Raw genomic sequence first — 14,372 nt, forward strand, 5'->3', positions numbered from 1 at the left:
ACGAAATCTTATGCCCAAATAAATTTGTTAGTCTCTAAGGTGCCACAAGGACTCCTCGTTGTTTTTGCTGATACAGACTAACACGGCTACCCCTCTGAAATTTAGTCAGGATGTCTCTCAGGATCAGGAAGGCCCAGGGGTGTGGTGGTGGGTCCCAGGAGATGGGGGTGGGGGCAGCCACGATGGTGAAGTTCACTCCTTCCATTCCATCCTGCTCCCAGGATGCACTCAACTCCCACTGCTGGAACCCTTCAGCTTGTCATATCAAGCCATGACTTCACCAGGAGCCTTGAACACTCCTTATCACCATTCTTTTCACCCAAACAGTTCAGTGTGCACCTGCCTATTTGTCTCTAACTTCCGATTCCATCTATAAACAATTGTGTGTAACAGGCAGCGTGGGATTTTTGTTACCTTGGACAGTTTAGAGAGCAGGCCACTGATGGCCAGCTGGGTCTGATTCTCACTGTTTTCCCTGCCTCAGGGTCAGGGCAGTGGCTGTGATTGGGCCCCGGCTGCCTGCAGTCTAGGGGAGGGTGTTAATTATCTGGGCAGCTGGGAGCTGGCTTTAGGTCAGGGTATAAAGGACCCCAGAGTAGCAGTTTCCCTCCAGGCTAGGTTTGCTGCAGGCAGGTAGAATGAGGTACAGCCTGGGCTTTGCCCTCCTGTGCTGGGCAGTCAGTGGGGTGACCTGTTTCAATCCCTGGGATTTCTCTAGGAGTGACTCAGCCATCTGGAGACCCACCCCCAGGGCTGAGCCCCCTCGCAGACAAGCCCATGTGCCCTCTCTTGCCCAGCTCTACCCCTGGGCTCGGGTTGATGCATCCCAGCTCAGGACTGTGTCCCTGCTGCGGCCTGTCATGGTGCAGTGTGAGGAGGCTCAGATGGTGATCACTGTGCACAGGGATCTGTTTGGGACGGGGCAACTGATCAAAGCTACTGACCTGAGCCTTGGCTCGGCTGCCTGCCAGTACATGTCCCTTAATGCTGCAGAGAACACAGTGACCTTTGCAGCTGGGCTCCATGAATGTGGCAGCACCTTGCAGGTAAGCATCCCTCAGAAGCCCCCTCTTGCTATGTTGGGGTGGGAGGTGTCAAGAGCGCCCACTCCTCTGTTTTGTATGTATAAGTCTACGTCTGGTGTTCTAGACATATGTGAAGTATTCTGTGCAGTACCTGAAAGAACTGTTAGCTCTGTGCTTGTGACCTGATGACTGTGGGTGGTGTGCAGCTGTGGGTGTCTCGGGGCCTGGCTGTAAGTCCTGTCTGAGCCAATGGGAACGTAGATTGTACAGAACCATGGTAAGCTGTTCTATTGTGCTCTCCAAAATATGGGAGGAAAGACTGGGGGGAGGGAATCCTTCTAGAGAGAAGATAGTTTGTAGTGACTGGTATCAAATCTCTCATTGGTCTACTTCCTGGTCTCCTTGTGTGAGGCCTATGCTGACAAGGATGACATGCAAATTCACTAACCATTCCCAATCTGGAAGGCAGAGTGGTGCTGGAGTGGGACTCTCACCTACTGGGTGGTGAAGGGCAAGTCACTTCCCCTGCTCCGTGCCTCAGTTTCCCTATCTGTACACTGAGGCTAAGGAATGATAGCTGCTTCCTTTGTAATGTGCTTTGAGATCTGCTGATGAGCAGGTATAGATAAGAGGTTTGTGATTGTTCCAGTTAGGAACAAATCCCCTCTTCAAAAATGCAAAATCTCTGGTGGGATGCAAATTCTAGTTCTTGCATAGCTCTGCTGGGACCACTTGCAATTTGAGCCATTGATTAGTTACATCAGCTGTGGTTTTGTTTCTGCTCTCTCATTGTGAGCCTTAATATACTATAGTTACTAACGACTTACTGCTGGGGCAAAATTCATCACTATGCTTGACTAAAGCCCTCAAAATAGGGCGTATCTAGTGCACGAGCCTTGCATTGGCTCAATTCACCTCTAACAAATAACAAAGCTTAAAATTTACTGTCCTCTCAACTCTTAGCAGCACAAAGAGACTCAAATGTCTGGGTTAGTGATCACTAAGGCTTGTATGGGGGGGGGGGGGCAGAACTTGCTGTAGGATTCAAACATGCCCTTTACCCTACCTTCCTTTCTGTCTGTGCCAATGTGTGACTGAGTCTAAGCTGGCATCAATGTATGTCCAAGAGGCCCCCACAGTGTGAATTCTTCCAGCTTAGATGCCTTCTAAATTCCCCTTCAGTCACCTCTCGAGTTGACCCTTCACTTCCTGATGCCTGCCTCATGTACAAAATGTTAAACATGTAACTGAGCAGGTTGGAAACATGGGGATATTGTGAATGCTCTTCATTGGCATTTCCCCTCTGCTTTAGAGAAGTTTAATCTTGCTGTGAGCCTTTCAACATCTGCCTCTTCCCAGATGACCCCGAACTCCCTAGTCTACAGTACGAGCCTGTTCTACAACCCGACCCCTGCCAGCAACCCAGTGATCCAGAGAACCAGTGCAGCTGTGATTCCTGTTGAGTGTCACTATCCCAGGTGAGGTGAGACTCTAATCCTGTCCTTGCACTTAATGGCCATTCTGGGGTCCATCTTAACCACTGGGCCTACCTCTCCCAGGAAGGACAATGTGAGCAGCAGAGCCATCAAGCCAACATGGGTGCCCTTCAGCTCTACCCTGTCTGCAGAGGAGAGGCTGGATTTCTCTCTGCGCCTGATGAATGGTAGGTGGGAGGTCCTGTTACCCTCTAGTCAGACATGCCAATATCTGTTATATTGGACCCACTCTCTAGCTTCAAAGGGGTTGGGAGTTTTCCTGGAGCACTAGGACTCAGTACAAAGCTGGGCAGCTCTTGACACTGGCCACTGACCCCATACTGCAGGAAGGAGACTTGGATGGCAGAGCCAGAATAATCCACAGACCATGCAGTGTTTCCCAGCCAGCTTCTCTTGTCCCCAATATGATTACCTTTGAGGCGTCTCTCCTGTGGGGATATCCCACTAGCTTGCATTCCCACCTGCAGCTCTTATCTGCCTGTCTTCAATCCAGACCCTTTGCATCTCCTCCTCCAAGGGCAGTGACTCCTCTCCATGCTGGCCCAGGAGCTAGGGGTCTATAGGGAACCATACCATCTGCCTGTGGTGCTCATGGTGAACTTGCCTTGCAGATGACTGGAGTGCTGAGAGACCCTCCAATGGATTCCAGCTGGGAGAGGTCATGCATATCCAAGCTGATGTCCGCACTGGGAACCATGTGGCTTTGAGGCTCTTTGTGGACAGCTGTGTGGCCACCCTGGGCCCAGACAGGGACTCCTCTCCCCGCTATGCTGTCATTGACTTCAATGGGTAAGGGCTGGGGCCGCCTTCTAGAGGATATTTACTGTAGCTGGTGAGGATCTATACATGGTTAGCACCTTATTGACTATGACTCTTGTGTCTAGCTGCCTGGTGGATGGGAGATCGGATGACACCACCTCAGCCTTTGTATCCCCCAGACCCAGGCAGGACACACTGCAGTTCATGGTGGATGTGTTCAGGTTTGCAGGAGATGCCAGTGACTTGGTGAGATTGTTCCTCCCCCTAAACCCAGACTAAGCACATGTTGGTGTCCCCTTGTGTGCTCCTAATCCCTCTATTCCCCTTTCCCTCCAGATCTATATCACCTGCCATCTGAAAGTCACTGCAGCTGAGCAAGCCCCAGATGCCTTGAACAAGGCTTGTTCCTTCAACAAAGCAGGCAACATGTGAGTAGCTGGAGCACAAAATACACTCATTTGATGAGAAAGTGGAGATCTGATGGCTTGGATCCAGAGGCAGGGCTCATGCTTACTCTCTGAATCTAGGAACTAGTTTGGTCCAGGCAGGGCCGGCTTTAGGCCGATTTTCCCCCAAATCGGGACCCGTGCCTAAGAGGGCCCGGCGCCCAGCCAGAGTGCGGCAAGCCCACGGCCGTGCTCCCCGGGCTGGAGCACAGCAAGCCCCACGGCCCCGCAACCCTGGTCAGAGCATGGCAAGCCCTGCTCCCCGCCCCCCTCCCCCCCCGGCCGGAGCGCTGCAAGCCCTGCGGCCTCCCTTCCCCGCCGGAGCGCAGCAATCCGAAGTGTCGCCGAAGACTCAGCATGCGCCACCTGGTGAGTACAAGCCCCACAAATCAGGCCCCACACTTGCTAAAGCTGGCCTTGGGTCCAGGGACTGTTGGGCTGGGGCCCCTGGGGTGAAGGATGCTGCCTGTGCACTAAGGATATGACTGATATAGGTCAGCTGTGACATCAGTCACTTGAATTACACCTCTGACATGTGATATGCTCTGAGGAGTTGGGTAACTGCTCCCAGGGTCAGGATCATTTTTTGTGGGGTGGCTGGAGAAGGGACCCCCTCTATTCAGGATTTGCATTGCTGATCAAGAAAACCTTCACCCTAGGCTCCCTTCAGTGCCAGTTTTTCTGTATTCACTTAATTCAGGAAGCTGTGGTGGGGAATCCTGTTTACAGCAGTTACTTGGTCTGGGGGAGGGGGGGGGAATAAATGGGTAATTGTGCTCCTTCTATTCCAGCTGGTCTCCAGTGGAAGGCACCAGACAGATCTGCAGCTGCTGTGAGACTGGGAACTGTGGGCTGGTTGGAGGACAGTCCAGGAGCGTGAACCCTCTAGACAGATGGTCAGGGAGGCGCTTCCAGAGAGATGTGCCCCGCAGGCATGGTAAGGTCTGGTGTGTTAGATATAGATATTAGGGTGACCAGACAGCAAGTGTGAAAAATCGGGACAAGGGGTGGGGGGTAATAAGAGCCTATATTTAAAAAAAAAAAAAAAGCTCCAAATATCAGGACTGTACCTATAACATCAGGACATCTGGTCACCCTAATAGATATAGATATAATACACACAAATACTTCAAACTGTGAGGTTCAGCTCCGGCTATTCCTATGGGGCTCCATCCCAAATCCAGTGTCTAAGGTGTTACTGGTGAGTTTCTCTTCCATTCTCCATCCAGGTGACTCCTGGGGGAGAGAAGATCAGGCTGATGTTGTGGTTGGACCATTGTTCATCCTTAATCAAGGCTCAAAGGGTCTCTTAGAACATCAGCTGGAAGCACCACAGGGTAAGGCAGCTGCAAGCTGTGACATGGCTGAAATGCCCATGGTTTCAGTTCTAATGGCCTTATTGTCTCTCCACAGGTGCTGCAGAGGTGCAGGGCATAAAGGTGGGCCTGGTTTCCATGGCAGCAGCCATAGCTCTGGCCTGGTTTCTGTAGCTCGAGCCTTTCTTGTCTTAATTGTTTTCTTAGGCAACAAAAGTGACTGTTTGCTTCCTTGGCTTTACTCTTGTGACTTCTCTAATAAAGCATGACAATGGGAGTGTGTGTGTCCCTTCCCCAGGCATCTTCATACTAATGGGAACCAACTATATCAACTGCCCTAACTCTGTCCCTGCTGCACATCCATGTAGCAACAAACAAAATGTCAGGCTGGAAGGGACCTCTAAGAAGTCATCTAGTCTCTTTTGCACATGCCCCTAGCTGAGGCAGAAGTAAACTTAGACCATCTCTGATAGGGGTTTGTCCAATCTGTTTCTAAAAACCTCCAGCAATGGGAATTCTACAGCTTCTTGGAAGCCTGTACCAGAGCTTAACTCCCCTTACAGCTAGAAAGTCTTTCCTAATAAATAACCTAAATCTCCCTTGTGGCACATGAAGCCTATAACGTCTCTACATCTATCAAAGGTAGGGCAAGAACAATTGATCCTTGTCTTCAAATTGGCTGTTACAAAGAGGACTTATGTGCAACTTTCTAACCCTTCCTCCATGGCCAGGTTTTCTAACCCTTTCATAGCTCTGAGCTCTCCAACTTGTACATATCTTTCCAGAACTGGTCACTGTACTCCAGCTGGGGCATCATCAAAGCTGAGCCAAGTGATGTATCTTACCTATGACACCCCTCTGGTTTGCGTGACCCCCCCCTTTTTTTTCAATTGCATCACATTGTTGTCTCAACTAAACTTGTGATCCACTGTAACTGGGGGAAGGAAGTGGTCTGAAACAGCCAGATTGCTTCTTCCTTCCCTACCCCAGCAAGCTCTCTGAAGTGCCAGTGTGTAACCACTAGAATTGTTTGATTAGCCTACGGTGGGGGCAGTTGCAAAATGGAAGGTGCTAAAGCTGTTCTTCCTAAGCTGCAGAAAGTGAGTGTGAGGGGGGAAATCCTGTCCTCTACTGCCACCTTGTGGGGAAAGAGGGCTAGAGGCTGGCGGTCATGGAACAAGAGCACTTCATAGCTGAAAAAGTCCCTGTGAGCTAAAGTCAACCCTAGTGTGACCTTGAGTAGATAACAGGCCAACCTGAACTCACTCTCCTACTGCCCCTCTCATTACTCTATACTGAGACATGAGCCTGGTCTTTATGATCTCTTTCAGACTGTGGGTCCACTTGTGATCACTCAGACTGCCTTTGATGTGCTCTCCTGCTGTATAAGGACATGTGCACTAGTGCCATTAATGCTGAGGAGATGCAAGAAGCTGGAAAGTCAAAATAGAGGTGGAGGCAACTTTAACAGACCACCTCTTGCATAGCCCTTAGCTCCTCTTATCTGGCCCTTCCCCATGGGAATTACATCCATTTAGAGTCCCTCTGATCCTGACCTAGCAACAAATGGAGTGATGATGTGAAAAGGGGAGGGGTAAATGATTGAGACTAAGTTGGCCTGCTATAAACTGGGATAGGACAGGAAGAAAGCAGAGGTTACACCAGCTGGGTTTCTCTGCAGTCTCTCCTTTTGGATTCTGCTGGCACTGAAACTTTGTAATATAGAACAATTCCCCTGAGCCTTATCCCATGTTAAAAATATTTCCAAATTTAAAGAGGTGTAAAGCCCTCCTGCTCACACTGCTGCTGACTGTGGTTAGCAAAATTCTGCTTCTGCCACTTATACACTTGTTGCACATGTCTTTTTAAATAAAATCCTGCCCACCTACAACTTCAGACAGCTGCTGGTAGACTGTGGGTTTTTGAAGGACTTATTTTGCTAATCTGAGATACATGAATCCTACTCTTTTCCCCCCCTGCTTTGATGCTCATTTGTCTAAAGTTTAGAGGCTTTATTTTTTTAAAAAAAGGGTTCCAATAACTATATTTAAATCCCTGCTTCTGAAATTCACAAGTAGCAACTTGCTTTCAGCTATAGCTCCTTAGCTGATGCATAGCTGTGTACTTCTATTGACTTCAGTTGATCAATATTGATACCAGCTCAGCATCTGGTCCTGTCAGGGCAATCAGGTTCCACCAGTAAGCTGCCAATAACGGACTAGGAATTGCTTTCTGTTCTGGCGCCTACTAGCCGGAGGATATTCTGCCTGGTGCCACTACCACTCGGCTGAACCTCAGGCGGAGTAAAATCAATGGCTTTCATTATACTAGCCATGAAAACAGGTGTCTTGGCCTCACTTCAACTGTGTGAGAGAAGAATAATGGATGCAAGGAGAAGGTGAAACTTAGAAAACCTTAACATACAGCTTATTAGAAAGCACTGCAACTTATAGGTCCAGTACTGCATGATGCAACAGCATCTACCTAGGGTACTTTATGGCCTCTTTGACAGCCATCTCTGACTACTTCCTGTCAGATATTGAGGTAGGACAGTGCTGCTCTTCCCTTTGTACAGGTTGGGCACAGAGTAGCTCAGTGATTTGCTGAAGGTCACTCTGGCAGCATGGAACTCTGTCTGCTGTAAGAAAGAACGCAATATGTAGTGGGTGTGTGTTCCCCTCTGTGTTATCTGGGCTGGTGATCTGCTAGGTCACTCCAATCCTTGACTCTGGGAGCCAGCCTTACCCTGCTCTGCTGTGAGAACCCCCATTCCTGGGCTGTTCATGCACAGGCTCTGGCATGTAAGCTGCTCCGTGGATTGTGCAACCGAATGACACTAGCCAATACCTCCAGTCCCAGACACAACCCAAGGACCTCTGTCCTGCAGTGTCCAGTTATGCCCACTGGATGCTGCAAGCTTATATGAGTTTGTCAATTTAACAAAGAAATTGATATGTACCAGGCTTGTTATCCCAAGGGGACTCTCTGACAAACTTCAAACCAAACGCACTGCCTCAGGTAGAATAAACAAACAAATTTATTAACTATAAAAGATATATTTAAGTGATATTAAGTGATAGGCAAAAAGTCAGAGTTAGTTACCACAAGAAAAGAAAATATAAGCACGCAATCTAAACTCTCAACCCTATTAGACTGAGCAACATCTAGATTCAGCAGTTTTTCTCACCCCATTGGATATTGCAGTCCTTAATATACAGGTTTGTTCCTTAAGCCTGGGCCCATCTCCTCTGTTGGAGTCTTGTCTTCTTCTCAGGGTATGTCTACACTTACCGGGTAGTTCGACGGCTGGCAATCGAAGTTCCGGGTTCGATTTATCGCTTCTGGTCTGGACGCGATAAGTCGAACCAGGAAGTGCTCGCCGTCGACTGCGGTACTCCAGCTAGACGAGAGGAGTACCGCGGAGTCGACGGGGAGCCTGCCTGCCGCGTGTGGACCGCGTCTGAACCGCGGTAAGTTCGAAGTAAGGTATGTCGAATTCAGCTACGTTATTCACGTAGCTGAATTTGCGTACCTTACTTCGACTTGGGGGGTAAGTGTAGACCAAGCCTCAGTGTCTTAGTTGCTTGCAGCGAAGGTGGGGGCAGGAGAAGGGCCCAGTATGTGTCCACTCTGTCTGTTTTATACTCTCAGTCCATGTGCTTGGGGAGCACAAGTCCAGGTATGTCTGGGGGGCATTGCTGAGTCTCTCCAAGCAAGGTTGAGCAATTCCTCTGGTGTGGCCTTATGCAGGTAAGTCATTGCATTGTAGCTCCCTTGCTGGACAATGGCTGTTGATGGGTTGTTTCACACCCCGTCTGGGTGTTTGTTACTTTCCCCAACTTACAGCATGTTTTAGTGACCACCATACAACACAATTCTCATAACTTCATATGTATTAATGATACACATATAAGGACAGAGAAATGTCTTTCCGCAGATCATAACCTTACAAGGCATGCTTTATATGTAAGATCACAATTATAAGAAAATGAGGAAAATGGGGGTTACGGTAAGCTCCCTCAAGGTATAGAATATCACAGTGAGTTTAATGCAGTCGAAGAATGAGAACAGACAGCGGGGAATGGGAACTCCCTTTGTTCACCCTTGGTGATTGCTGGGTGTCTTTGGACCAGCTCAATTACATCAGTTTCCCTCTGTCTAAAGTAGATGCACTAACATTTCATTGGTCTTTTGGGAGGCCAGGAGGGTTAATGGCAGGCAAGTGCTGTGGGCTCTTCAGCCAGAAGTGGGAGGGGATGCTGAGGTCAGCAGGAGCACTGCTCAGCACTGGCTATAGATCAGATGAGTCTAGCGGGGCAGCACTAGACTCATCTGATCTGATGTGTTGTTCTCACATAGCTCATTTACTATCCCCATTTAATGGCATAGGAAACTTTCAGCCCAGCAAGGTGAAATGCTGCACCCCAGAATGTGGTTGGGAGGCTGGTGCAGAGCTGGCAATGGAAAGCAGGTCCCTTGAGTGCCAGTTCTTAGCATTAGCCCCAACCCCACCTTTCTCCTTGCACCGTGAGCCGGTGCAGAGAGGACCCATGGTTCCTGCCTGTGTCGGTTCCAAACACCACGCTAACTTTGGTGTTACGTGATGGGTAGCTTGTTCTTCAGGAGCAGCACTAATTCATGCTGCCACAGTTAACAGTCAGGTGCAGTCTCCTTCCACAGCCCTACCCTCACTGAGGTTTACCACTTGCCCATAAAAGTTCCGCAGTAGGTTGACGCGTGGAGTGAGGGATCTCTGCTCACAACTGCCTTTTCTTTCCAACTGCCCCATTGTTGGAGGGGAGGGGGGATAAATCAAACAATCCCTGGAAATGTGACCCCTTATCAACACTTCCTCAGCCCTTGCCCCTTCCTAATCCCAAGCCAACCACCAAGTCCTCCTTACTCTAGGGCTGGGCCCAGCCCTGACTCTCCCTGTACCCACACACCTCTACACGTCCTGTCCCAGTAGCTGGTTTCTCGCAGCTAGCTTGCCTCCCTCTTGATGGGGCCAGGAAAACTGGCTGCCTGGGTTTGTGGCAGCAGGAAGAGGTGCTGCAGGGGCCTTTCCCCAAACCACAGGAGTGGCTAGCCCTTACTAGCACCATTATGTAGCCTGCCTACAAAACCTGAAATGAGGCAGCGTAGTCTAGTTGCTAGGGCCTTGCCCTGGGACTCAGCAGCCCTGACATCTATTTGCAGCTGTGCTGCCTCGCTCATGCGATTGCTTGGGCAATTGCTTCACCTCCCTGGTTCGCTTGCTCTTTAGCCACCAAGACCTACCCTGCTCTTGGCTGGGCCTTCTAGGCACTCATGGACTGGCTGTGGTGAGAAAATACTCTCAGGCTGCAGTGTCAGCCTGCTGGCAGAGGGCCAGCTTTTCAAGGGTTAAACCAGTAACCTCCAGGCTTGGAGTGCTCCTGTTGCATGTGCAGCTCTCCCCAACCAGCTTGGCTTGCTTTCCACCCCGCCAGAGCTTGGCAAGACCGCCTTTCCCTTTGCGCCGGCCAAACCTTTCCCCTTTCTTCTTCTCCTTTTTTTCCCTTTGATCCTGAAGACTTCACTTGGCATTTTCAACTGAAAGCTAGAGCTGGGGGCTGTGTCAGCATCTGCTGGCTGAGATCACGAGAGAAATGTTCTCTCAGACTGTCGCAAGGAGAGCAAAGCTGGCTGGCCAGCCTGGAGATTCTGGGATGCTGAGAGCTGCCCTGCGTTATGGAAATGACACATCACTGTTTGTTCTGCTTTCCCCTTAGACCAACTCCCACTGGCCTTGCTTTCTCTGCTTCACATGGGCCAGTACTGCATGTCCCAGCAGCCCACCTGAGTTCCAAAAACAGGTGTCACAATGATTGCTTTGCTGTCACTACCTTGCTGGAGGTCAGGATTGGCTGGCCTGCCTTGGGCTAGCTCTGGCAGGGGCTGCAGAGGACTGTGGAATTTATATTAGAGGCTGCAACTACCATCAGCATCTCATTGTGCTAGGTGCAGTCCCTGTCTCCAGGCACTTACAATCTGCATAGGCAGGACAGACAAAGGGGAGGGGAAGTGTCTTGCCCACGGTCCCTCAGCAGCGGTGCCTAGATCGCAGCCTGGTGCCCTAGCCACTAGTCTGCACTGCCTCCTGCTGCAGCATTGGCTGAGTATTCAGCCCTGTTGAGGGGAGAAGGGGTTTTATGTCCCTACGCACAGACCTCTCTGGCCCATTAAGGAGCAGCAATGACCATTGCTGAAGCCTTTTCAAGAGTAGCACCAATGCTGCTGGCTGCTACACCTGAACCTGCAGGTGACACAGCCACCTGCTCCCCAGCCATGCCACCAAGGTCTGTAAATTGGGCGGGGGGGAGGGAGAAAGGGCAACAGCACCGTAGGGCATTGGGAAAGAGGTAAGAGGGCCACTAAAAAAAGGGTCTGGGAAGCTCCAAGCAGGTGGTTGTTGGGACATGGATGGTTTCATAGAATCATAGAATATCAGGGTTAGAAGGGACCTCAGGAGCTCATCTAGTCCAACCCCCTGCTCAAAGCAAGACCAATCCCCAGACAGATTTTTGCCCCCAATAGGCCCCTCAAGGATTGAACTCACAACTCTGGGTTTAGCAGGCCCATGCTCAAACCACTGAGCTATCCCTCCCCCCTGTGGGAAGGAAGCAGGCAGCCAGCTCAAGCAGCTGTTCTGGGCTGGCTGCAGGAGTCACTGGGCGAGGTTCTCTGGCTGGTGCTGCAGGAGGGTGAATGAGATGATCGCAGTGGGCCCTGCTGGTCTTAAAACCCATGACTCAGGCTGGGAGGAGAGGTGCATTGTCTGGGAGCCCAGCCAAATGCTGCTACGCCCCTGCCAGCGCCTCCCAGGGAGGGTGCTTATGTGATGTGAAAGCTGGGCTGTCGAAGAACCAGGGTGTTTCCACAAATAACTCCACTGGGTGGGGCAAGAGGTAGGAGGGCTCAGTCCTCTGCGAGGAGCGCAACTGTTAGTTACGGTCTCGTCATCATCTCTCCTCCTTGACTGGGGCTGTGGACTCCCACAGCAGCCCAGGAGCTGGTCGCAGCCCTTGGGAGATGGGCACACAAGCACTTCAGAGGATTAATGTGCCCCACCCCAAGAGGAGACACAGCTTCTGGGGAGTCCCATTGCAGCTGGCACAGCACAAATGCCATAGCAATGCAGCCAGACTGGTGATCCCGGTGAGGGGCTGTGGGGGCCATGGGGAGGCCAGGAGACAAGACCATGGGGGGCTGAAGAGCAGGGGGTGGTATCGATTAGGACTGAGCTAAGTAGGTTTGCTTGGCTCTATGGAGTACCAGGCTCCCTGAACTGGAATAGCAAGGGGAGATGGCAGCTGGGCTGAGGGGCACTGGCAGAGCTGTGTATGATTGGCCAGGAGTGGAGGTCAGGCTGCAGGTTGGGACTGAGGGGCATCACCGGGTTGGGGAGGGCAGTCAGGAATCACTGAAGGGGGGGAGGAGGACATTGCCAGGGCTGTCTGAGGGGCCCAGGCCTGGAATAGCAGGACCTGTTTGGAGCTGCATGGATGACATTTGCTGCTGTTCCTGGCTGCAGTCTACCTGCTGGTAGAGGGCTGCTCCCTCTACCAAGCCAGTTACTAGTACCTGTCCAGCGAGTGCTATCAGTGCCGAGCAAGGCAGTCGCCTTCCCTGGCCTCCCACCGACACAGCAGCAGCAGTGTAGGCCTGTGGCTGTGCAGCAGCAGCCTCCCTGGCTAGCGCTCCTGTGCCTCCTACCAGCGAAGAGTTAAGAGTGGGAGGAATGTATTGAAGGGCTGCCACATACCGGTCATTCCTGTCTGACCCTGCCTTGACCTGCTTTCCCAGGTCTTTGTTTTTCAAGGATTCCATTTCCTTGGCTCCCCTCTGGGAGGTTGCTTGGGTCTCCAGTTCGGGGGAGGCAGAGGAAAGACATGCTTGAGGAGTCTGTAGGAATATGGTTTGCTTGTGGCCTTTACCTCAGGGACAAGTTGGCAAGGTAGGTTGGGAAAGGGCAGCCTCCCAGGTGCACAGCATATCTGGGCTTCTTGTTAGTCCTAAACCTCACCATTACTGCTGGTACCTTACATTCCAAAGAGACCTGCTCTGGCTGCTGCTGCTGCAGAGGTCTCAGACAGGCAGGGTTTCTGGTTTTCCCTCTACTTGCCTGCCAAGCGCTCCAGTGACTTTACCTTCCCTAAAGACTGGGACATAAGATGGCTTCTTTGGTATCCTCAATGTAAGGTCAGAGCTTACATTTGGAGAGGGATGTGCCCTTAAAGTGCAGTGCTACTCTGAAAAGCCAGAGGGCAAAATGGTGCCTTGGAACTAAAGCCGGGTGGGCATTTTCCAACAAAATGTTTGGCATTGAAAAATGGCAAGGTAGTGAAACCAAAACTGTTTCCAAGCAATGGCTGGTGTTGATGAATCTCCTGCTTTGGAGAAAAAATGTTTCCAGATGGTCCCATTTCATCTCTTTTTTTTTTAAATGAAAACCTTCATTTTTTGGTTCAAAATTATTTTTGGTTTCAAAATTGTAGTTAATTTTATACTTAAAAAAGATTTAAACGGTCAAAATGTTTCAAAACTAGCTAAAAAAATCAGTTGATTGATCCAATTTGGGGGTGGGTGGGTTATTGGTTTGCAGATATTTTCAAGCTCTTAACTTTTCATCCCTATGCAGCATGGTAAAACATTCAAAAATGATTGTGGGATGGGAAAAAACATTTCCTGCTCAGCTCTTCTGTGATAAATGAAGGTGGGGAGGGGGGGAAGCTCCCTTTTATGGACACCCAGCCAGCCAGTTAGCTATAAAATCTCTTGGTAGCTGTTCATTACTTGCTTTATCTGTAAAGGGTTAAAAAGTCTGACAGTACGCATAGGTAAAAGGAAGTGAGTGGGCACTTGGCCAAAAAAGCCAATGGGAAGGCTAGAACTTTTTAAAATTGAAACGAGACTCCCCTTTTGTCAGTCTGTCTATGGTTGTTCTCCCGGAGATGAGAAACAAGGCTAGAGCTATGCTGTAAAAAGCTGTGGGCCAGGTATGAAAATCACCAGATCATACCTAGAATGACTTATTTGAAACCCCAGATATGTAAGTAGATCAGGAAATGTCTAGGAAGATGCGATTAGGTTTATCCCTTTTATTTCTGTATGGCTTGTGGACGCCTCTATGCTAACCCTAGGTGCTTTTGTTTTGCTCATAATCTTTAAGATGGACCTTAAGAAAACCATTCTTGATGCTTAATTATTATATTTGCTCTTTTTAAATCTAGCAATAGCCTAAATTCCAGATGTATTTTCTTTCTTTTTGTTTTTAATAAACTGTACCTTTTTTAAGAACAGGATTGG

At 49.9% G+C, this 14,372-nt stretch overlaps 1 protein-coding gene across 1 annotated transcript; it reads left to right on the forward strand.

The window, feature by feature from the left end:
• Positions 1–638: 638 nt before the first annotated feature.
• On the forward strand, positions 639–5,216 carry LOC112117227 (zona pellucida sperm-binding protein 3-like). The gene is made up of 9 exons (XM_024215146.2): positions 639–1,046; positions 2,385–2,503; positions 2,585–2,688; positions 3,133–3,310; positions 3,406–3,526; positions 3,617–3,708; positions 4,518–4,663; positions 4,956–5,063; positions 5,140–5,216. The coding sequence occupies exons 1-9, from the start codon at positions 639–641 to the stop codon at positions 5,214–5,216; spliced, it is 1,353 nt and encodes a 450-aa protein (XP_024070914.1).
• The last annotated feature ends 9,156 nt before the right edge of the window (positions 5,217–14,372 follow it).

The sequence above is a fragment of the Terrapene carolina genome, unplaced genomic scaffold (genome assembly GCF_002925995.2).
Source record: "Terrapene carolina triunguis isolate 2854851 unplaced genomic scaffold, T_m_triunguis-2.0 Scaffold67, whole genome shotgun sequence".
In the NCBI taxonomy this organism is placed as follows: domain Eukaryota; kingdom Metazoa; phylum Chordata; order Testudines; family Emydidae; genus Terrapene; species Terrapene triunguis.